This window comes from Bos indicus, chromosome 16 (genome assembly GCF_029378745.1).
Source record: "Bos indicus isolate NIAB-ARS_2022 breed Sahiwal x Tharparkar chromosome 16, NIAB-ARS_B.indTharparkar_mat_pri_1.0, whole genome shotgun sequence".
Taxonomy (NCBI): domain Eukaryota; kingdom Metazoa; phylum Chordata; class Mammalia; order Artiodactyla; family Bovidae; genus Bos; species Bos indicus.
The window spans coordinates 40,911,969-40,936,140 of NC_091775.1; the positions used below are offsets into that span (position 1 = coordinate 40,911,969).

Here is a 24,172-nt window from a genome sequence, read left to right on the forward strand (position 1 = left end):
AGATAAATATCATGTCATATTGCTTATATGTAGAATCTAAAAAATGGTGCAAACGAACTACTTACAAACAGAAATAGAACTACAGATGTAGAAAACAAACTTATGGTTACCAGAGGGTAACGTGGAGGGTAGGAGGAGAGATAAATTGGGAGACTGGTATTGAGAAATGCACACTACTATACATAAAGTAGGTAACTAATAAGAACCTACCATATAGCACAGGAAACTCTTCTCAGTACTCTGTAATGACCTGTATGGGTGAAGAATCTAAAAGAGTGTGTATAAAAGAGTGTATATATATATATATGTATGTGTATATATATATATGATAAATTTTGCTGTACAGTGGAAACTAATGCACCATTGTAAATCAACTATACTCTAATAAAAGCCATAAATTCCTACTGCCTCTCTCACCAGTCTTGAGGTGGAATTATCTACCAAAATAGAATTATTATCACTCTTGAATTTAGACAAAATATGGGAATTTCTTACTCCTTTTTACTTCTTCCTTTTTTTCTTTATGATACTATAGCCATACCTTAAAGTACAACTGTGTTGTTAGTAAGACCTTTTGGAATGACAGCAGCTCTAATTTTCTTCCTAATTATTTCTTCTTTAAATGTGAAAACTTAAACCTACCTACTCGTCTCTTGGGATTTTACTTTCTGTGTCTTTTGTAAGCATGTATTAAATTGGCTTCTGTAAATGGGTAAACTTGTAGTATTCCTACTCTCCATATAAAAATATTTTTATAAATATGCTGTTTTTAAAGTACAGTTGATATTTTCAGTTAATGATTCAACAGTGTTCAGAAAAATGATGATACATTTTCAGTTTCTTTTTAAAGTGAGTTCTGAACCAGTTTAATGACCTTTTTATGTATCAGTTTCTATACTGTAATGCCAAAAAAAAATACATAAAATACTTTGGCAGATGATACAATACCTGATTTTGCAATGAAAACAACTCACATGTTGTGAAATAGTTCCAAGAATCATTCTTTATAGAGTCTACTTTGTTAATAACAGAACATTTTATTAGTGATAACAGAAAAATCCTATATAAAGCTCCCTACTTTGTCTTCTTTATAATGGGAGACTATAGAGCATTTTGATGACTGGTTTTCTTAAAAGCCCTATTTGGTAGATTTAAACCTAAAAGCAAAAAACATTTACTTCTGATTCTTATTTTATATTGATAAATGTTATATAAGTTTACCTGAGTTTTGCTCATCCCAAAAGAATTAAAACCCATATTTTAAAAAATGCTTTTTAATAGCTTATATTTTAAAAATGAATTGATAAATATCCTCTAGTTCTATAAGTTATACTTAAAATAGTAGTATGTCAGAAATCCAAATTTTCCCCAAAATAGTTTGTATATAGTATTGTGCAAGAATAAATATTATTTTTTATTATGTTAATCTTTTTATCAATATGTATGTTCATTAGATACGTATAGCCACATATAGGTATCAATGTATTAATATGTAGGTATATACATGATAACATTTATAATATTTAGTGTAATATAAGACAGGTTATTTCTAGATATGCTTTAATTACTTTTAGAATGCTTTCAGATCTAATGGATAAATAAAACAGCAGCAGTGGATTTTAGGTTAAAGTTAATTTATTTCATTACAGTTGCACTATATTTTCTAGTTGTGATGGTAAAAATAAATGCAAATCATTGCTTTGGTTTCTGCAAAGAAATGAGTACTACAATGTTATCCATCACAGTATATTGCTTTCTATACTTTAATTATACAATATAATTTACAAATATTGAATGTTGCTTATGGCATGTTATTCAGACTTCGGAACTGATTTCTTTTTCTTTTCCTTTCTCTTGCTTCAGATGTTCATCAAGTACATAAAGGTTAGCAACCTTCTCTTTTGCAATATTGAATAATAGGGCATGACATATTATTGCATGGCAAAGCAAAACTTTACAAATACTAGTTTTGGGGAAAATTAGGACTTTATTTTTAGAAATACTGTAATGAAAAAACAATATTTTGTTAGATAATTTCACATACACTGTGCTGGCTTGCCATTTTGTGTGCTTTTATTCTTTAGGTGGAGTTGGTATCACATTTTGGATCAGAGCACTTTTGTCCATTAAGCCTTATAAGGTAATACAGAGCAAAAATATTTACGGAGTGGTTTAAAAAGAAAAAAAGGCAACATAAAAATCCCAGTATATTTAAAGTGAAGAAATCATTTGTTATTACGTGAGATAACACCATAAAAAAGATACTGCTAAACCTTTCTTCCTTTTGCATACAGTTTAGAAAAGTGTAAAAATTTAGATAGGAATTTGGCATGTATCATTTCTAATTTTTTTTGAGAATTTATATTCATAATTATATTTTTGAAAAAAGTATTTTAAATTTTTTATGCTGAACTATATGTATTTTGCAGTTTCATTTTGTATCTATCAGTATGATTTGATAATGACCGTAATAGTATATTTCTGATTTCTTTAAACTGCTATGTAAGTTTCACAATCTGAATAAACCACGATTTGTGAATCCTCCTTAAAAATTTTTTTTTCCTTTGTTAGGAAAAAAGAACCTTCATTTTATATGTTCAGTTTAGCTTGCTTGATACGATGATAATAAATGGAAACATTTTAGGCCAATAAGTCATTGGCCTATTAGTCATTATATTTTTAAATGCCTTAAATAGATTAACATTGTAATGAAAACAGTGGATTGAGAAAGTCATTGTTTTTGAGTTCCAAGTTAACGATGCTCAAAACAACCAAAATTATTATAGTTTGTCATTTATTATGAAGAGATGAGTCTTAATAAGACATTAATGAAAAACTTCAATGAAATTGTTGTTAACAGGGTTTTTGGCACTAGCATGGTGGAAGAATATGAAGAGATTGCTGATTCCCAGTATCAGTCAGAACGTCAAGAACTATTTGATGAGGACTATGGTGAGTGATTTTTAAAAAGTAACTATTTATGTATATGTTTTTGTTTTTTAAATGGGTAAATGTAGGTCACTTAAAAAGACTGCCATGATGATTAGTCTTTAGTTTATTCCTTGTTTTTAACCCTAGTAACTAATTTTCTCCTAAACCTATTTTCTAAAATAATTTTCTGCTTGTTGATCAGTTATTTGACTTGAAACTCCCTTTCATTACCCCAGTGCTAATAAATTATGGTTATATCCCTATGCCAGGCCCCAAAGCCTATTACTCAAAGGCAACTGACATAGTAGAATTGAGCATGAGTTTCTTTGATTTGCCTTTAGCCTAAGAGCAAGCAAGCAAGCATATTGAGGCATGAGTTTTTGAGAAATTCCCATGAGCCTGCAGAGGTCAGAGAATGTTTTATGACACCTTCCATTTCTATTTTGTTAAGTTCTTGTTTTAAGATGTCTTAAACTGTAGTCTGAAAAATCTAATTTTTGCATTCCCTAGTTTTCCCATAAGTGAAGTCATTTACTAGGGGTTGGTAAACTACACTGAAAGCTTGAATAAAAGTCTTATAAATGTGATTAAAATTTTTGCAAGCAGTAGAAATATATTCTTTGGTTTTTATCTGTTTGATAAATGGTTTATGAATTTCCTTTTTTGTGAATGTGCTTTGGATGTATAATGAAAACTGTAAAATTGTTTTGTCAACTGACTTGACATAATTTGTGCTTTTAAACATATCATCTGAGATAATTCTCAGCATAATTAACCTTCATTTTCTCTCTGAACAGATTACCCACTGGATTATAATACTGGGGAGGATAAATCCTCAAAAAACCTTCTTGGTTCTGCTACAAGTGAGTATTTGGGGGTTTTTCTAGTCACTATTATTAAAGTATATCTCAACTTCTGTTTCCCGGCATATGTGAACATTTTGTTTTGAAGTTTAGGGGGCTCCTTCTGTCTTAGTGTTGAACTTTGAGTTGAAATCAAAGAATACTTTTTTAAAGTATTTTCATAGGAATAAAGTAGAATATATGTAAACAAAGAAGAGAGGCAAAATGCAAGCATAGGTCGGTTCTTTTACAAAAATGAAGTAGTTGTATTTTTAGGCAAGTTCCTTAGAGTGAAGAATGGGATATGAATTTACTTGGGGAAAGAATTGTTAAAGAGGTCCTAGACCATATAAATAAGAGCATCTAGGTAATCATACTTGGTAGGAAAGGAGTTTATTTTGGAAGTGGTACTCATCAGTGAAATCCTACCAAATGAGGATTTGTTAATGTATGGATATGGTTAGTTTCCTGATTAATTATAAAGCATAAAGGCTGTTCTTATTCATGATAATGGTGATTCCCAAGCAGTAACAATAATAGTGATAATAATACACTCTTTGTAAACTGAAAAAAAAAAGGACTAAGATACTAGTTGTTTAGCTTCTTGTCTTGCCAGCCTATTATCTGAACTTATAGATAGGCTAGCCAAGTAGACTCCTGGAAAGACCTTTACCGACTGACAGTTTATTTTTACTGTTAGAATGCAGGTAGGTGTATTTTACATTTGTTATTTTTGGTTAGTCCCCCAAAATAAGGACTTTTTATTTGGAGGTTAATAATTGAATTTAATGAAAGTAAATCTTAGTAACATAGAAGACGATTTGTGCGTTTTTATTTTACTCTTGAGTTGTTTGAATCCCAGTCTGTCTATATTGTCTTCATAGCTTTTTAAGGTACTCAACCAGTAGTACCTATACTTAGGCAGATATTTGGGTGACTACACTATATGAAATTAAGAGTCACTTGTCTTTCTTCTCATCTTTTATCTTTTTCCCTTTCTTCCTTTCTTGTCCTCTCCCTCTCCATAGAAGACTATAGATTTCAGTGGACTTTCTTAGGGAATAGGAAAAAGAATGTTAAAAAATAACTGCATAAAGGGAATGCTTTTATGTAATATTTAACTTTGTTATAGATTAGCTTAATATATTTTTACTCTGTTGCTAGTCAACTGACTTTTTAGATATTATTGATTACTTTTAAGTGTATCCTTAGCAATTTCTTGGAGAAGGCAATGGCACCCAACTCCAGTACTCTTGCCTGGAAAATCCCATGGACGGAGCAGCCTGGTAGGCTGCAGTCCATGGGGTCGCTAAGAGTCAGACACAACTGAGCGACTGAGCGACTTCACTTTTCACTTTCATGCATTGGAGAAGGAAATGGCAACCCACTCCAGTGTTCTTGCCTGGAGAATCCCAGGGACGGTGGAGCCTGTTGGGCTGCCGTCTGTGGGGTTGCGCAGAGTCGGACACGACTGAAGTGACTTAGCAGTTAGCGATTTCTGCTGATGATAGCATTAAAAACAGGTGCCTCATTCGCTGCTATGGGATAGTTTTTTAGAAATGAGACAATGATGCTATTTTATTTAATTGGATGTTAAGATGTTTGTTCTTGTCCTTAAATTTGTAGTTTAAAATTTATATTTTAAATTAAATATATTTATTTATATTTAATATATTTATATTTAAAGTTTATATTACGTAATAGTCATCATATCATAATTCAGTAATGCTGATTTAGCTGTGAGGCGGCATTGTTATTTTATGGGGTCAGAAAATAGCCCCAGACTAAAAGTTCTCTAGTTTTTGGTGGTTACTGGGAACAAAGGAGCACCTTCCAGAAGTAATGATTTACTATAGTTTTAGATAGGGGAAAATTTTGTTGATATTTTGCTTTCTTTCTCTATCTTCCTGTGGGATTAACTCCAAGACAGCATTAAAATGTTTTCAGTAGAGGACATTTCCTTATTTGTAATCACTTCTCTGACTGATGTATTATTTTAATTAATGAGACATAGAATTTTTTTAGACCCTATTTTCTGGATCTTTTTCCTTGAAGATATGTTTCTTGGTAACACATTTCATTTTTGTTTCTATGGCTTTCTGGAAGAGCAGTCCATTTACGTTCTGGTGTTCCTAGGTGTTGAAAAATTTTGTATAGTGGAGACAAGGTGGATGGGAGGATATCAGCTGAGCCCAAGTATGAGAGGTTTAAAAAGATATCCATTTCTTGATGTTTCAGAACAAGAGAGGTGGTAGTAGCTGAGTGATAAGACTTTGCTGTTATTAAGTTAATAAGCATGACCTAATACTGCTGCCTTTGATATCTATATCCTTCTGGTTTTCTCTGAATAGTCTAGACTGGTTTTGAGCTTGACCTAGTTACTTTCTCCAATGTAATATAATGTTAGGAAAAAATAACAAGGTGGAATCAGGCCAAAGAGCTCGTCTCTGGCAGTGGAATGTCTGAATTTGACTATAATCATCACCACTTTCTAAATTAGCTTGAAATTGGCCAATTTTGCACCTAATTTATTTTTAATATTTACACAATGTCTCCAAAACAGAATTCTGTGCCTTTAATTTAAAAGAGAAACTCTTTTTTTCTTTTGCTATTGAGTAATTGGTAGTCACAGGAAATATATGTCACCAGAGTATGTTGCTTCTAATGGGACTTGATTGTCAAAGAGCATGCATGCTACTCTAATAAGCATGCTGCTTATTTAGACATTTTTGATATTATATAATTTACTGAACTTCCAGAAAGGAGAGAGTACTATCTTAGAGCAACATTCTTGGCTTTCTATGTTTGCCAATTCTGGGACTCTTCTGCCTGAATCTTTTGTTTACATTCTTGAGCTAGAGCATTTACATATTTTACATCAACAGAAATTCTTCGTATCAATCTACTCTACTTGTGCTTGGTCATGTGGGTCTTCCAGGCCACTCTCTACTTTGATATTCTTGCAAGTCTGCCTTTACTTCTAAATATGATCTGTATTTTATTAGAGTCATCAGATTTGCTAAGGGCCAGATTTCTGCTTCTCTTTCTGCATAAGTTTAAGACAAACTGTAGTTTTTGTTTTAAGTCAGAATACTTTTTATGAATGTATTTATTTTAAGATCCTAGAAGGAGTAACAGAGAATGAAGGTAGGTGTGTTGCAGAGTTAGTAGCTCAGTACACATAGGAGGAAGTAGTTTTTTTACTGGTTTGTCTTGTGTTGTAGCATAGGCGTTTGGTTTTCTGTATCAAAAAGAGCCATTGGTGTGTTGGGGACTTAGTGTATATAACATGTTGATATTTGGTCCGTAGGAGAGAGTTTCATTCCTAAAGTAATGGGATGGGATGAATAAGTTACCCAATTCAAGAGAAAGGAGTTGGCAAATCCATGAGAAATTGAGAGCAGGAGTCTAGTATTGCACTATATTCCAAATTGTTGCTTTTACCCTTTAGCCTTTCTGAAGGCTTTTCAGTGATTAGATTATGATCGTGACAAGTAGTCATGTGTTTAGATGCAAAGTGAGACTGGTAAGAAAATTCACAAAGCTGCTTTCTCCCAAAAGAAAAAAACTGTATTTGACAGCATTCTGTGAACATAGCAAGATTATTTCTTAATAGGTTAAATGGGCTGAGAAAGAAGAATCTGCCAGATTTTGCTTTTGTTACCAAATGGCTCTCTGAAATAATAAACAATATTTTTAAATGATGAGTAGTATGTACAAATCTTCCTTATTTTAGGTACTAGTATAAAAATTTATATTAAAAAGTAGTACTCTAAAACTTCTTTCTCTACACAGATCAACAGATACAGATTTTTAAAGCTTTTAATAATAATACCAAAAAATTTAAATGCAAAAATTTGAAATCTGAAGTAAGATTGCCCTTTGAAGCAAGTATAAGGGACTTAGAATATAAACTTAATTTCAGAATTTGGGTTCTGTGAGCAGTCAATTTTGATTGAACTTCAGCTGTCAGGCTAAGTAGAGGATCAGATACTACTGTTGAAATATTCAGTGCAGTTCAGTCGCTGAGTCATGTCCTGACCCTTTGTGACCCCATGGACTGCAGCATGCCAGGCTTCTCTGTCCATTACCAACTCCAGGAGCTTGCTCAAACTTATGTCCATAGAGTCATCCAACTATCTCATCCTCTGTCGTCTCCTTCTCCTCCTGCCTTCAATCTTTGCCAGCATCACTGTCTTTTCTAATCAGTCGGCTCTTCACATCAAGTGGCCAGAATATTGGAACTTCAGCATCAGTCCTTCCACTGAATCTTCAGGACTGATTTCCTTTAGGATTGACTGGTTTGATCTCCTTGCAATATTGGTTGACATTAAAATTTGATTTATGAGGAAATACAAAGTTTCCATTGCTACTTAAGTTTTGTTTATAAGGGAATGGAGTTTCCATTTCCTGTTTTTATGCTGAGGTGTCCTTTAGCCTAAGATCTAAGACTGCTTCTCTGTTTTTACAGTTTCCCAGGTGAAAGGACAGGATTGACCAATAATCCTAGATATTTCAAAAGCAAATATAAAGCTTTTGTGTGTTCAAGTAATGATTGGAAACAAAGTACCACTGCTTGTTGTCTTTCAGATTATAGAATCATAGTTATGTAAAGTTTAAAATTAATAATTATGTACTACTAGTTATCACATTTAAAAGTCTAAAATCTCCTATTTTTACCTGTCATAAAACGTATGTTTACAGTATCAGCACCAGGTGACAGTGCTTGGCTTGTTCCCAACCTTCTGAATATGCTAGCTTTTCCTTCTTTAGATCCTTTCCTACTTCTCACATCTCTGGTTTTCATGAATGTGTGATGAAAACTCAGATCTCTTTTAGGAAAGGAAACCAAGATGGAAAAAAGTGATGAGGTTTAATATGTAGCCCCTGCCAGATGTTAGTATTTTAATGGTAGAAAAACCTGGTGAATTACCTTCTAGTAGAATTTCAGAGATTAGATTGGAGTTGGAATTTAATTTCCTGTGAAATTACATTTAATTACTAGAAGGAAGTCTTCTGTTCCAAGCCAGCTTTTTATGGAGTTATGATATTTCGTGGTCCTCATGTATCTTCAGCCGTTTATGTAGATATTAAGGTTTGTAGCACTTTACTCATCATTGAGATAACCACTTTGGAAAGAGAGGAAGAATTAGAAAGTATGCAGATTGCTTTACCTACAGCACTTAAGTTTTATGACTTTGACTTTTAATTCATCTTCCTGTGCCTATATTCACCCAGTTCAGAAAAGAATTTGTCATTTATTGTCCATAAAACATTGTTATAGGTCATCAAAGGCATGATTCTATGCAGTGTCAATTTGGGATTTAACCATATTACTTAGATATTTTATATTCATAGTTGAAAATAGTCTTTCTGCTGTCCTTTGAAGAATAATCTTCCTATTTATTTTTACCTATGAAAGACACATGTTTAGGAAAAGGATTTTTTGTTTGTTTTTGGTTTAAACTGTAGAACCTTTTTTTTAAAAAAAAAAAAAACAAGGCTTTTCTGTAAATTATGGGTTTTGGTTGTCACATTTTTTTCCTGTCTCAGTGCAGGCTATATGCTGAATATAACTTGAATCTTGTGATATGCTGAAGGTAGTATTTGCTGAAAGGTTTGGAGAAGTTTTGTAAAAAAAGTATAATTAGATTTTAAAATCCTTCTGAATATAAAAGTTCAGATTTATATATAATACTTTTTGCCTGAAATTTGTATCCTGTATTGGACTAATAGTAAGGTGAGCGAAAACGTAATTAGTCCAAAAAATGCAAAAGACCATTACAAATGGTTTTTTACTATCTGATATCAGTTATATGAAAATATTTAGGTGTATTAGTATCTTTTTCTGATTGAATTTTGTTTTAGATGCCATTCTAAATATGGTGAATATTGCCGCTAATATTCTGGGAGCAAAAACTGAAGACCTGACAGAAGGTACCTAATCATTTTATGGGTCTTTTAAATATATGATACTCCAGGGGTCTTCCTAGTTAGTAAAATTAATTAATAAGCCAAGCAGTTTGGTTTTTTTATTTAGAAATACAGAAACCATTCAAAGGAACTTGCCAATCTTCTATTATTCATTGTTTATTTGAATTTCACAAGTTCTCTTTAATAAATAGGATCTTGTCTATATAAAAATCATTAATTTGATTTTTCACTCTTAACCTGCTGTAGAAGTATTGATTTTATCCCTAGTTCTTTCCTGAGGTTTTGATGCTCTAATGGTTACTTGAAGTATGCTTTTATTTACCAAATAGCAATTCAATTTAGAAAGTAATAGAAATATGAATATTATGAACAAGGGGAAACAATCTTGCCCTTTTTTTGTTTTCAAAAATACTTCATTCCATTTATAAAATAAGTCATGGGGTTGTAATATATAACATGGGGAATGCAGTGTGGTGGCAGATGGCAGCTAGACTTATTGTGATCATTTTGCAGTGTATACAAATGTCAAATCACTACGTTGTACACATGAAAATGGATATAATGTTGTATGTCAAATATACTTCAATAAAATTTAGTTCTAAGTGCAAACTTAAAATGTCCCATTTATTTCTTCTTACTCTCTTTAGTTAACTCCAGTGTCTTATTAATCATGTAAGATTACGCAAAACTCATAGTTACTTGCTTTAATTTTCTGAGAAGTTGAGAAAGAATATGCACTACTTATAGTTGTGACTTTCAATGATTATTTCTTTTTAAAAGAACTTGATGGAAAAAAAAAAAGCAGAGTCTGCAGTAGAAAACCTGTTTGCCTTTTTTCTTCTCCCTTGAGAATCTAAAGTTCCTTATTTGTTATAGTGAAATATTTTCATGGTATAGCTTTTTAAAATTAAACTCAATATGGACATCTTTCTTAAAATAGGAAATAAAACTATATCTGAGAATGCTTCTGCCACAGCTGCACCCAAAATGCCTGAATCAGCTCCTGTTTCAGCTCCTGTTCCATCACATGAGTAAGTTATATTGGGATATTAGAGTTCTATTAAAAGGGAGATATACTTGTACATAAAAAGGTATTTGTGATCTGTGGAAAATGAAAAACTTCGAATCATGGGACAGACATTCCACAGCCACTTAAAACATCTTTGAGTTGCTTTTTGTATACTGGCAGTTCACCGTAGATAGACCAAATGTGCGTTATTTTGATATAGTGTTACTTTTATTATTTACAATACTTAATCTTTTCCTTATTGCAAATAATTAACTCTGCAGGTATAAGTTTGAGGACACATTTTAAAGACCTGTTTTTATTGAGTTTGGATTTAAAGCCTTGATTATTTATATATCTGTGCTATGCCTAGAAAGCTATACAGGATACCTGAAATACTTAGAGCAGTGATTTTTAAACGATGTGTTGGTCACACAGCTTACTCTTGGAGTGTTCAGTTTCTGAAATTGAATGATACAGGTCTTTCCCCAGGTTGCAGTGGTTACTTTGGGCAGGGATATATATGCGTCAGTCAGTCAGTTCAGTCGTTCAGTAGTGTCCGACTCTTTGTGACCCCATGGACTGCAGCACACCAGGCTTCCCTGTCCATCACCAACTCGGAGCTTACTCAAATTCTGGTCTTTTCTAGACCAGAGGTAGAGGTGATTAAGGTTTGTACCTCAACCTCTGATCTAAAATAGATAGGCTTATTAATGATTTGGGTTATTGGGATAATCTGGTTATAGTTATTATAAATTTAGCTATGTATATTTCATTAGATATACTCCCTGTAAACTTTGACAGACATTTCTCTCAGAGGAACTCTACATAATGAGGCAAGATATTTACATGAAACAGTTCAAGGTAATAAGTAATGAAACCTCAGTGAGCTTTGGAGCTGTAATTTCAAGGTACTATGTTAATTTAAAAATGAGATTTTTGTGCTTTGACGGGCACAGTGTCAAATTTGCGTTTTCCTGAAATATAACATTATGTGTTACTGATTCCTAGATGGTCCTAAGAAATCTCTGGGATAGAAATTCTTGCTGTTTCTAATTATGTGGATCTGTCTCGGTTTTGTAACTAGGTTCTTCAGTGACTAACACATAGTATGTCTTTATTTTTCAAAACTAATTTTATTTTACACACACACACACATTTACCCCTTCATGTGTGTGTGTGTGTAAATATTTATTGAAAGATACCACATCTGGCTAATGTAGCAGTTTTTACTCTTTTGCTTTAGAGTTTTGTTTTTTAGTAGATATTCTTACATAAGTTTCTTTACTTAATGTTTCTTCATGTATGTTTGTTTTAAATTCTTTTTGATGATTATATGGCAGTCCTCTGAAAAAAATAAAAGAATCCATGATACAGTATCACTCAAAAGTTTTTATGAAATGATGACTTACTTTCTTTTCCCAGGTTTGAGTTTCTTAAAGTGTAACTCTGATTAGAGTGTATATAGATGATAGGGCTTCCCTGGTGACTCAGATGATAAAGAATCTGCCTTCAGTGTGGGAGACCTGAATTCGATCCCTGATCTTCTCTGGTTGGGAAGATTCCCTGAAGAAGGGCATGGCAACCCATTCCAGTATTCTTTCCTGGAGATTCCCCGTGGACAGAGGAGCCTGGCAAGCTACAGTCCATGGGGTCGCAAAGAGAAGAACACGACTGAGTGACTAAGCACAGCACAACACAAAGATAGTATAACTTAATTTTTACCAAATTATTCAATTTAGTTGTAAGAAATATTGTGTAGAGACTATATACAGCTGTCTATATCTGTATCATCTGTTAAGGGAAGCTTAGCCTAATTATGTTTTAATTTAGTCTGTTTACTATTTTATTATCAACAAAATGAAAGTCCAGCTTTTAGATATTGTCTTTTAAAAAAAATTTTCTGTAGAAAAAAAATTTTTTTTAAAATGTGGACTATTTTTAAAGCCTTTATTGAATTTGTTATGATATTACTTTTGTTTTGGTTTTTTGACTCTGAGCATCTGTGATCTTAGCCTCCTGCTGCTGCTGCTGCTGCTAAGTCACTTCAGTCATTTCCGACTCTGTGCGACCCCATAGACGGCAGCCCACCAGGCTCCCCCGTCCCTGGGATTCTCCAGGCAAGATCACTGGAGTGGGTTGCCATTTCCTTTTCCAATGTGTGAAAGTGAAAAGTGAAAGTGAAGTCGCTCAGTCGTGTCCGACTCTTGGCGACCCCATGGACTACAGCCTACCAGGCTGCTCCGTCCATGGGATTTTCCAGGCAAGAGTACTGGAGTGGGGCGCCATCGCCTTCTCCTGACCAGGGATCAAACTCATACCCCTGCATTGTAAGACAAAGTTCCAGTCAGTGGACTGCAAAGGAAGTCCCTAGATACTGGTGGTTGTTTTTTATTCCTACTTTTGCTGTTACGATATTAGACTTCATTTAAAGACATTTCCTGGCAATTTTAGTAGTGTTTCACAGTAGGAAAATTTACATATGAAGATTTCTTTTTGGTATTCAAATTACTTTGTTTTTTTCAAATTATACCTTTGTTGCTACAAAGCCTGCACCTAGAAATTCATTACCTTTATCTTGGAAGGGACCACATAATTTTCAACACTGTTCCCACCAGCTTGAATTCCCCACTCTTCCCTACTGGACACGCATACTCCAGAGACCAAAGATAGGACTAAGTTAGTGACACTAATAGTTTATTATTAGCCAGGATTTTCATTACAATGGTTAAGTATTTAGCTTTCAATAGCAGAAAATTAGCCTAGATAATACTGTGATTATTTGGGGGGAGTAGGGATATTTTCTTCTTTCTAGAGCAGATAATCCTGTGTGTGTGTGTGTAATGCCACATTGAAATTCCTCAAATCTCCACAGAGAAATGATCTTTGAGAAATCTGCAGATGACCCTTGAATAATGGGTTTGAAGTGTACAGATCTATTTACACGTGGATTTTTTTCGTTAGTAAATACTGCAGTACAGATGATCTCGGTTGGTTGAATCTGTGGATGCAGAACTAAAGTATAGAGGAACTGTGGATATGGAGGACAGGCTGTAAGTTACACAGTGTGTAAGGCTGCAGCTCTGACTCGCTGCATACAGTTCAAGGGCCAACTGTAGGATGACTCTTGAAAGTAGGATACTCAGGCACAAAGTGCATTCGTAGTCCTGGGTTTTTGTTCTAACTGGGACTTGCATAGCCCTTGGGTAGCTCAGTTTCTGATATAAGGGGTGATAAAGCTTGTGATATTGATGAATATGGGAGGAAGGATACTATCTTCACTAAATGGAAATATATTCAGTAAAGGTACTATGTTCAGTAAATGGAAATATTCGCATAACAAACTATTCTTAAATAGGGATTAAAGACAAACTTGATTTGGTAAATATGGTGATTTGAATCATCTGGCTTGTCACTTGATAGATTATCTTTCTGTACCATTCCTGAATAATACTGTTTTTATAATGAAAGTGATATAAAGGATAGTAATTCATTCAAAGTAAATTTGAGTGTTTTCTGTACTGCCCCTTCTTTTTATCTTATGTGTGATACATTTATTTTCCTTAAGCATAATTATGGATATGTATTTCTAGGTTTGAAACCACTGAAGGACACGTACATGACATCGAGTCATTGTCACCAGATACTACAAAAGAAAGTCCCATTGTACAGCTAGTTCAAGAAGAAGAGGAGGAGGCAAGTCCTTCTACAGTGACCCTTCTGGGTAGTGGTGAACAAGAGGATGAAACATCACCTTGGTTTGAGTCAGAGACACAAATATTTTGCAGTGAACTCACCACAATTTGTTGTATTTCTAGTTTTTCGGAATATATATATAAATGGTGTTCAGTTAGAGTTGCTCGTTATCGGCAACGCAGCAGAACTGCTCTGAGTAAACAAAAAGAGTATCTTATGTCAGCTGAACCACCACTAGTACTTCCTGAAGAACCAGTAGATGTTTCATTATTGCAGCCTCCAGGTGGAGAGCCAGACAGTAATAAGGAAAAGGACACTGAAACCAGTGTTCTAGATGATTTAAGTGGTGTGCTCCAGGAAGATTTGATTAATCACACTTTAGATGCAATTGAACTTGAACCAAGCCATCCTCAAACTCTTTCTCAATCTGTTCTCTTAGATGTTACTCCAGAAATCAACTCATTATCTAAAATAGAAGTATCTGAGCCTGTTAAATATGAGGCAGGGCATTCACCATCACAAGTGATTCCCCAAGACAGTTCTGTTGAGGTTGATAATGAAACAGAAAAAAGATCTGAGAGTTTTAGTTCTATAGAGAAACCAACTGTGATCTCCGAAACAAAAATACTTGATAAAGTAATGGATAATGTTGTAAAAGAAGACATAAACTCCATGCGAATTACCACAAAGCTATCTGAAACAATAGTGCCACCTGTAAACACAGCTACTATGCCAGACATTGAAGCTGGGGAAGCCAAAATGAACATAGCTGACACACCAAAGCAAATTTCCACTCCTGTGGTGGATTCTTCTTCATTACCTGAAGTAAAAGACGACGAACAGTCTCCAGAAGATGTCCTTTTAAGAGGGTTACAGAGGACAGCTACAGATTTTTATGCTGAATTGCAAAACTCCTCAGATCTAGGATATGCTAATGGAAATCTTGTACATGGATCAAACCAAAAGGAATCAGTATTTATGAGACTTAATAACCGTATTAAAGCCTTAGAAGTTAACATGTCTCTCAGTGGTCGCTACCTGGAGGAACTTAGTCAAAGGTAAGCTTTCTTATGAATTAGCACAATCTACTTTGCACAGTGAGTTAAGTAGCAGAGTCTAATCTGACTAAAAGAGAGGATTTAATTATCTCATGATTCCTTGGGGACTCAATGGTTAAGAACTTGCCTCCAATGCAGGAGACATGGGTTTAATCCCTGGGTCAGGAAGATCCCCTGGAGAAGGAAATGGCAACCCACTCCAGTATTCTTGCCTGGGAAATCCCATGGACAGAGGAGCCTAGCAGGCTATAGTTGATGGGGTCGCAAGAGATCAGACACAGCTTAGCGGCTAAACAATGAATGTAATAGAAATAAGCAGCATTTTAGCTGGAGAGAGAAAGTTATTTGGATGTTGGTCAGTAATTTTAAGAAGTGATTTTCATTTTTAGAAATACTAAGTGACATAATAAATTTGAATTATCTATATCAGTTTCTCCTTTCTCCTGTTGCTTAACTTTAGCTACTTTTGCTGTTTCATTCCCAGAGCAGTCATGGAAAAATTAAAGTTTATAGACCTTAAAGCTCTTTGTGGAACTTGACTAGGTATTAATTAAGAATTTAAATAAGTGAATACTGGAATAGACTAAACTAGATAATTAGGCAACATTTGAACTCTTTCAGCAAGTATCCAGAATCCTAGTCCTAGTTGTAATAATTTATCTTCTTGTGCTTATAAAATGCCAGAGGCAATGTCAGTTTGCTTATGCAGTGATGAAGACCCCTGGCACAGTTCTCCACTTTTTAAGCCAATTTTTGTTATTGTTGTTGTTCCTTAAGTGTCATTGTGCCTTAGGACTTTTCCAACATTTTGTAACCACAAGGAGCTCAGTGCCCAGAATTTCTGAAATACTACCTTTTCCTAATCCTCCTAAATTAAAATGCTACTAATGAAATGTCTCTAAAGTCATTCAGTTCAGTTCAGTTCAGTCGCTCAGTCGTGTCCGACTCTTTGCGACCCCATGAACCGCAGCAGGCAGCCCTCCCTGTCCATCACCAACTCCCGGAGTCCACCCAAACCATGTCCATCGAGTCGATGATGCCATTCAACCATCTCATCCTCTGTGGTCCCCTTCTCCTCCTGCCCTCAATCTTCCCTAGCATCAAGGTCTTTTCAGATGAGTTAGCTCTTTGCATCAGGTGGCCAAAGTATTGGAGTTTCAGCCTCAAAATCATCATTATATGCTAAAAGATATTGCTTCTTAATTCATACATATACTTTATTGGCAAATTATACGTGGGTGTGTGTGCATGCTTGCATCATAACTTGCTCAAGCCTCTCCCCACTCCCACCCTTTTTACGCCCACTAAGGAACCACTGAAATCACGCATGGTAAACCTTTTTTTTTTAATGGAGATGTAATTGATGTGTAACATTATGTTATTTCGGGTATAACAATGATTTGATATTTGTATATGTTCTAAATGATTACCACAGTAAATCTGTTAATATGATCACCATGTAGTTACAGGTTTTTTTCCTATTGATAAGTTTTAAGATCTACTCTATTAGCAACTTTGAAGTATACAATCCAGTATTATTAACGGTAGTCAACATGCTATATGTTATATTCTTATTCAGTTCAGTTGCTCAGTTGTGTCCAACTCTTTGTGACCCCATGGACCGCAGCATGCCAAGCCTCCCTGTCTATCACCAACTCCTGGAGCTTACCCAAACTCATGTCCATTGAGACAGTGAGGCCATCCAACCATCTCATCCTCTGTCGTCCCCTTCTCCTCCTGCCCCCAATCCCTCCCAGCATCAGAGTCTTTTCCAGTGAGTCAGCTCTTTGCCTCAGGTGGCCAAAGTACTGGAATCTCAGCTTCAACATCAGTCCTTCCAATGAACACCCAGGACTATTCTCCTTTAGGATGGACTGGTTGGATTCCTTGCAGTCCAAGGGACTCTCAAGAGTCTTCTCCAACACCACAGTTCAAAATCATCAGTTCTTCAGTGCTCAGCTTTCTTCACAGTCCAACTCTCACATCCGTACATGACCACTGGAGAAACTCTAGCCTTGACTAGATGGACCTTTGTTGACAAAGTAATGTCTCTGCTTTTTAATATGCTGTCTAGGTTAGTCATAACTTTCCTTCCAAGGAGCAAGTGTCTTTTAATTTCATGGCTGCATTCACCATCTGCAGTGATTTTGGAGCCCCCAGAAATAAAGTCAGCCACTGTTTCCACTGTTTCCCCATCTATTTGCCATGAAGTGATGGGACTGGCAGCCATGAAATTAAAAGACGTTTACTCCTTGGAAGGAAAGTTATGACCAACCTAGACAGCATATTAAAAAGCAGAGACATTACTTTGTCAACAATGGTCTGTCTAGTCAAGGCTGTGGTTTCTCCAGTGGTCATGTACGGATGTGAGAGTTGGACTGTGAAGAAAGCTGAGCACTGAAGAATTGATGCTTTTGAACTGTGGTATTGGAGAAGACTCTTGAGAGTCCCTAGGACTTCAGGGAGATCCAACCAGTCTATCCTAAAGGAGATCAGTCCTGGGTATTCATTGGAAGGACTGATGTTGAAGCTGAAACTCCAATACTTTGGCTACCTGAGGCGAAGAGCTGACTCATTTGAAAAGACCCTGATGCTGGGAAAGATTGATGGCAGGAGGAGAAGGGGACAACAGAGGATGAGGTGGTTGGATGGCATCATTGACTCAACGGACATGGGTGTTTGGGTGGACTCTGGGAGTTGGTGATGGACAGGAAGGCCTGACCTGCTGCAGTTCATGGGGTACCAAGGAGTCAGACATGACTGAGTGACTGAACTCAACTGAACTGATGGGACCAGATGGCATGATCTCAGTTTTCTGAATGTTGAGCTTTAAGCCAACTTTTTCACTCTCCTCTTTCACTTGAATTAAGAGGCTCTTTATCTTTAGTTCTTCTTCGCTTTCTGCTATAAGGGTGGTGTCGTCTGCATATCTGAGGTTATTGATATTTCTCCCGGCAATCTTGATTCCAACTTGTGCTTCTTCCAGCCCAGCGTTTCTCATGATGTACTCTGCATATAAGTTAAATAAGCAGAGTGACAGTATACAGCCTTGACGTACTCCTTTTCCTCTTTGGAACCAGTCTGTTGTTCCATGTCCAGTTCTAACTGTTGCTTCCTGACCTGCATATAGATTTCTCAAGAGGCAGGTCAGGTGGTCTGGCATGCCCATCTCTTGAAGAATTTTCCACAGTTTGTTGTGATCCACACAGTCAGAGGTTTTGGCATAGTCAATAAAAGCAGAAATAGATGTTTTTCTGGAACTCTTTTGCTTTTTCAATGATCCAGCGAATGTTGGCAATTTGATCTCTGGTTCCTCTGCCTTTTCTAAAACCAGCTTGAACATCTGGAAGTTCACGGTTCACGTATTGCTGAAGCCAGGCTTGGAGAATTTTGAGCATTACTTTGCTAGCATGTGAGATGAGTGCAATTGTGCGGTAGTTTGAGCATTCTTTGGCATTGCCTTTCTTTGGGATTGGGATAAAAACTAACCCTTTTCCAGTCCCATGGCCACTGCTGAGTTTTTCAAGTTTGCTGACATATTGAGTGCAGCACTTTCACAGCATCATCTTTCAGAATTTGAGATAGCTGAACTGGAATTCCATCACCTCCACTAGCTTTATTTGTAGTGATACTTCCTTAGGCCCCCTTGACTTCACATTCCAGGATGTCTGGCTCTAGGTGAGCAGTCACACCATCATGCTCATCTGGGTCATGAAGATCTTTTTTGTACAGTTCTTCTGTGTATTGACTATGCCAAAGCCTTTGACTGTGTGGATCACAATAAACTGTGGAAAATTCTTCAAGAGATGGGAATACCAGACCACCTGATCTGCCTCTTGAGAAATTTGTATGCAGGTCAGGAAGCAAATTAGAACTGGACATGGAACAACAGACTGGTTCCAAAGAGGAAAAGGATTTCGTCAAGGCTGTATATTGTCACCCTGTTTATTTAACTTATATGCATAGTACATCATGAGAAACGCTGGACTGGAAGAAACACAAGCTGGAATCAAGATTGCCGGGAGAAATATCAATAACCTCAGATATGCAGATGACACCACCCTTATGGCAGAAAGTGAAGAGGAACTAAAAAGCCTCTTGATGAAAGTGTAAGTGGAGAGTGAAAAAGTTGGCTTAAAGCTCAACATTCAGAAAACGAAGATCATGGCATCTGGTCCCACCACTTCATGGGAAATAGATGGGAAAACAGTGGAAACAGTGTCAGACCTTCTTTTTCTGGGCTCCAAAATCACTACAGTTGGTAACTGCAGCCATGAAATTAAAAGACACTTACCCCTTGGAAGGAAAGTTATGACCAACCTAGATAGCATATTCACAAGCAGAGACATTACTTTGCCAACAAAGGTTTGTCTAGTCAAGGCTATGGTTTTTCCAGTGGTCATGTATGGATGTGAGAGTTGGACTGTGAAGAAGGCTGAGCACCGAAGAATTGATGCTTTGAACTGTGGTGTTGGAGAAGACTCTTGAGAGTCCCTTGGACTGCAAGGAGATCAACCCTGGGATTTTTTTGGAAGGAATGATGCTAAAGCTGAAACTCTAGTACTTTGGCCATCTCATGCAAATAGTTGACTGTTGGGGGCAGGAGGAGAAGGGGACGACAGAGGATGAGATGGCTGGATGGCATCACTGACTCAATGGACGGGAGTCTCAGTGAACTCCGGGAGTTGGTGATGGACAGGGAGGCCTGGCGTGCTGCTGTTCATGGGGTCGCAAAGAGTCAGACACGACTGAGCGACTGATCTGATCTGATCTGTGTATTCTTGCCACCTCTTCTTCATATCTTCTGCTTCTGTTAGGTCCAAACCATTTCTGTCCTTTATTGAGCCCATCTTCACATGAAATGTTCCCTTGGTATCTCTAATTTTCTTGAAGAGATCTCTAGTCTTTCCCATTCTGTTACTTTCCTCTATTTCTTTGCACTGATCACTGAGGAAGGCTTTCTTATCTCTCCTTGCTATTCTTTGGAACTCTGCATTCAGATGCTTACATCTTTCCTTTTCTCCTTTGCTTGCACTTCTTTTCACAGCTATTTGTAAGGCCTCCCCAGACAGCCATTTTGCTTTTTTGCATTTCTTTTTCTTAGGAGTGGTCTTGTTCTCTGTCTCCTGTACAATGTCACGAACTTTGTCCATAGTTCATCAGGCAGTCTATCAGATCTAGTCCCTTAAATCTATTTCTCACTTCCACTGTATAATCGTTAGGGATTTGATTTAGGTCATACCTGAATGATCTAGTGGTTTTCCCCACTTTCTTCAATTTAAGTCTGAAATTGGCAATAAGGAGTTCCTGATCTGAGCCACAGTCAGCTCCTGGTCTTGTTTTTGCTGACTGTAGAGTTTCTGCATCTTTGGCTGCAAAGAATATAATATATCTGATTTCGGTGTTGGCCCTCTGGTGATGTTCATGTGTAGAGTCTTCTCTTGTGTTGTTGGAAGAGGGTGTTTGCTATGACCAGTGCATTCTCTTGGCAAAACTGCATTAGCCTTTGCCCTGCTTCATTCTGTACTCCAAGGCCAAATTTGCCTGTTAACTCCAGATATTTCTTCACTTTCTACTTTTGTATTCCAGTCCCCTATAATGAAAAGGACATCTTTTTGAATGTTAGTTCTAGAAGGTCTTGTAGGTCTTCATAGAACCATTCAACTTCAGCTTCTTCAGCCTTACTGGTTCAGGCATAGATTTGGAGGATCACCGTGATAGTGAATGGTTTGCCTTGGAAATGAACAGAGATCATTCTGTCATTTTTGAGATTGCATACAAGTCTGCATTTTGGACTCTCTTGTTGACCATGATGGCTACTTCATTTCTTCTAAGGGATTCCTGCCCACGGTAGTAGATAATAATGGTCATCTGAGTTAAATTCACCCATTCCAGTCCATCTTAGTTTGCTGATTCCTAGAATGTCGACATTCATTCTTGCCATCTCCTGTTTGACCACTTCCAATTTGCCGTGATTCATGGACCTGACATTCCAGGTTCCTATGCAATATTGCTCTTTACAGCATCGGACCTTGCTTCTGTCACCAGTCATATCCACAACTGGGTGTTGTTTTTGCTTTGGCTCCGTCCCTTCATTCTTTCTGGAGTTATTTCTCCATTGATCTCCAATAGCATGTTGGGTACCTACCTACCTGGGGAGTTCATCTTTTCAGTGTCCTATCTTTTTGCTTTTTCATATAGTCTTATTACTTCATCATTTTAAGTTGTACCCTTTGCCCACCTATTCCCCCTGCAATTGACAATCACCAGTCTGTTCTCTGTATCTATGAGTTTAAGATTTTTGTTTTTAATTCCACATGTAATTGAGATCATGTGATATTTGTCCATCTCTGGCATGTTTCTCATAGCATAGGCCCTCAAGGTCCATCCATGTTGTCACAAATGGCAAAACTTCCTTCTTTTTTATGGTTGCATAATATTCCATGGTATACACACACCACATTTCTTTATCCATTCTTTTGTTGATTAGTTTGCTTCCACTTCTCAGCTATTGTACATAATGCTGCAGTGAATATGGGATGCAGGTATCTTTGCAGGATAGTGTTTTTTGTTTCCTTCAGATAAATGCTCTAAAGTGGAATGGCTAAGTCATATGGTAGTTCTGCTTTAAATTTTTTGAGATACTACCATACTGCTTCCTGTAGTGTCTACACCAGTTTACATTCCTACCAACTGTACAAGGGTTCTTGTTTTTGTACATCCTCTCGAACATGTTATTTTTTTGTCTTTTTGATAATAGCTATTTTAATAGATGGGGTGGGGGGTGATAACTTCATTGTAATTTTGATTTGCATGTCCCTTATGATGTTGAGTATCATTTCATCTTCTTCCATCTATTTGTTTTCTTTGGGAAAATATTCAAATTCTCTGCCAATTTTTAAATGGTTTGTTTTTTGCTGTTGAGTTGTATGAATTCTGGATGTACTCAATATACTGGGTATTAACCCCTTATAAGATTAATTAATGGCTTGCATATATTTTCTCCCATTTGGTAGGTAGCCTTTTCATTTTGTTGATGGTTTCTTTTTCTGTGTAGCTTTTCAGTTTGATATAGTTCAACCTGTTTTTGTTTTTGGTGTTAAATCCAAAAAACATTTCTGACTGAATTCAAGGAACTTACTGCCTATGTTTTCTTCTAGGAGTTCTGTTGTTTCAGTTTTTACATTTAAGTCTTATATACATTTTGAGTTTTTTGTGTATGGTGTAAGATAGGGGTCCAGTTTCTGTTGCTTGTGGGTGTTTGGTTTTCCTAGCACCATTTATTGAAGTGACTGTCCTTTCCCCATTCATAGATAGATCTTTTGTTATAAATTGACTATGTATTTGACCGTAAATCTTCTATAGCAACAAGGAGCATAGAATTGCTGTTGAGGTAGCAAATACCTCAAGGGACCTCTTTATTTTACCTTTATAAGTTTTCCTTTATTGCACAGACCTCAATAAGAGTCATTTTCGGAAATATGGCTTTATCTCGTATGTTGAAATCAGAAGTATATTTCCAAAAATAAATTAGTAAATAAGAAATTAAAACCAATTTAAATCAATTGTTACTCCATAGGTACCGAAAACAAATGGAAGAAATGCAAAAGGCTTTCAATAAAACAATAGTGAAACTTCAGAATACTTCAAGAATAGCAGAGGAGCAGGTTGGTCATCTTCATGTCTTACTTTTTACATAAAGTTCCATTGAATTTTATAGGCCCTGTCTGGTTAGAAGGATCAGTAATGTTCGTTCACTTTTTCCCTGATAGTTGATGATTACTCTGTAATACAGTGCTTTCTATTTCTAGCCCTTAGTATCAGTATATACCCAAGAGAAAATTTTCTTGAGCATTATTCATGTTACATTTCAAGATTTGTATGTATATATATGTGGGTAGAAGAGTAGTGGTCTTTTTTGAAATTTTGTTAAACTCTAAAATAATTTGTGGGTTTCTATATAGACAGTTTTTTTGTTTGTAAGTAAGAACAGCTCTAGTTCATTTTAATCCTTGTATTTTTTTCTTCTTCTTTTCTCTTATCTCTTACTTAGAGCTATACAGTGATACAATAGGACTGGTGATAGTAGCCATTTCCCTGTCTTGTTGATTTTAAGGGATTGATTTCTGTATTTCACCATTAAATGTGATGTTCATGAATAATTGTTTTTATGGTTTGTTACCATGATGAAGAAATTTTATACTTTTATAAAGGCTATTTGGGACTAAAGGATGATGAAATGAGGTAAAGAAGTCTCAAGTTGCAGAGTTGCATCTTACTCTGAATTTGTGACACATAATTGTGGTTCCAAGTAAAATTCTTCCAACCTACTTTTTTTTTTCAGTTGAGATTTGAAAGTTATTTGCATATTCTAAGTACAAGTTCTTTATCAGAGACAGGCTTTGCAAATATTTTCTCCCAATCCATTACTTGTTTTCTCATTCTTTTAAAGAGCAGAATTTGTTCAAGCCCTGTTTACCTGTTTTCTCTTTGCTCTGCAGAAACTTTGCCTAACCCAAAGTCACAAAGATTGTTTGCTTATGTTTTCTTTTAAAATTTCTATAGTTTTAGTTTTACATTTGGTTTATGATCTATTTTAAATTCTATGTGTTACAGTGTTATAAAGTATGGATCAAAGTGCTTTTTTGTGAGGACTAGGGGATTGAGAAACGTGAATATTCCTTTCTTCCAGCATCATTTGTTGA

General features: G+C 35.8%; 1 protein-coding gene across 7 annotated transcripts in view; it reads left to right on the top strand.

Moving 5' to 3' along the window:
- SUCO (SUN domain containing ossification factor) overlaps positions 1-24,172 on the top strand; it is an 89,534-nt gene that overhangs the window by 48,759 nt on the left and 16,603 nt on the right. For 5 of the 7 annotated variants that reach the window (XR_002182481.2, XR_011560792.1, XM_070768180.1 and 2 more), the window contains exons 12-19: positions 1,864-1,884; positions 2,085-2,140; positions 2,861-2,952; positions 3,729-3,794; positions 9,642-9,710; positions 10,648-10,738; positions 14,307-15,467; positions 23,047-23,134. Coding sequence is in view for 5 of the 7 variants with exons in the window: in XM_070768180.1 (XP_070624281.1) it covers positions 1,864-1,884; positions 2,085-2,140; positions 2,861-2,952; positions 3,729-3,794; positions 9,642-9,710; positions 10,648-10,738; positions 14,307-15,467; positions 23,047-23,134 (1,644 nt within the window). In the remaining 2 variants the exon portion in view is untranslated. The remainder of the gene's footprint in view (positions 1-1,863; positions 1,885-2,084; positions 2,141-2,860; positions 2,953-3,728; positions 3,795-9,641; positions 9,711-10,647; positions 10,739-14,306; positions 15,468-23,046; positions 23,135-24,172) is intronic. The other 2 variants (XM_019976471.2, XM_070768182.1) reach the window with 1 other exon arrangement.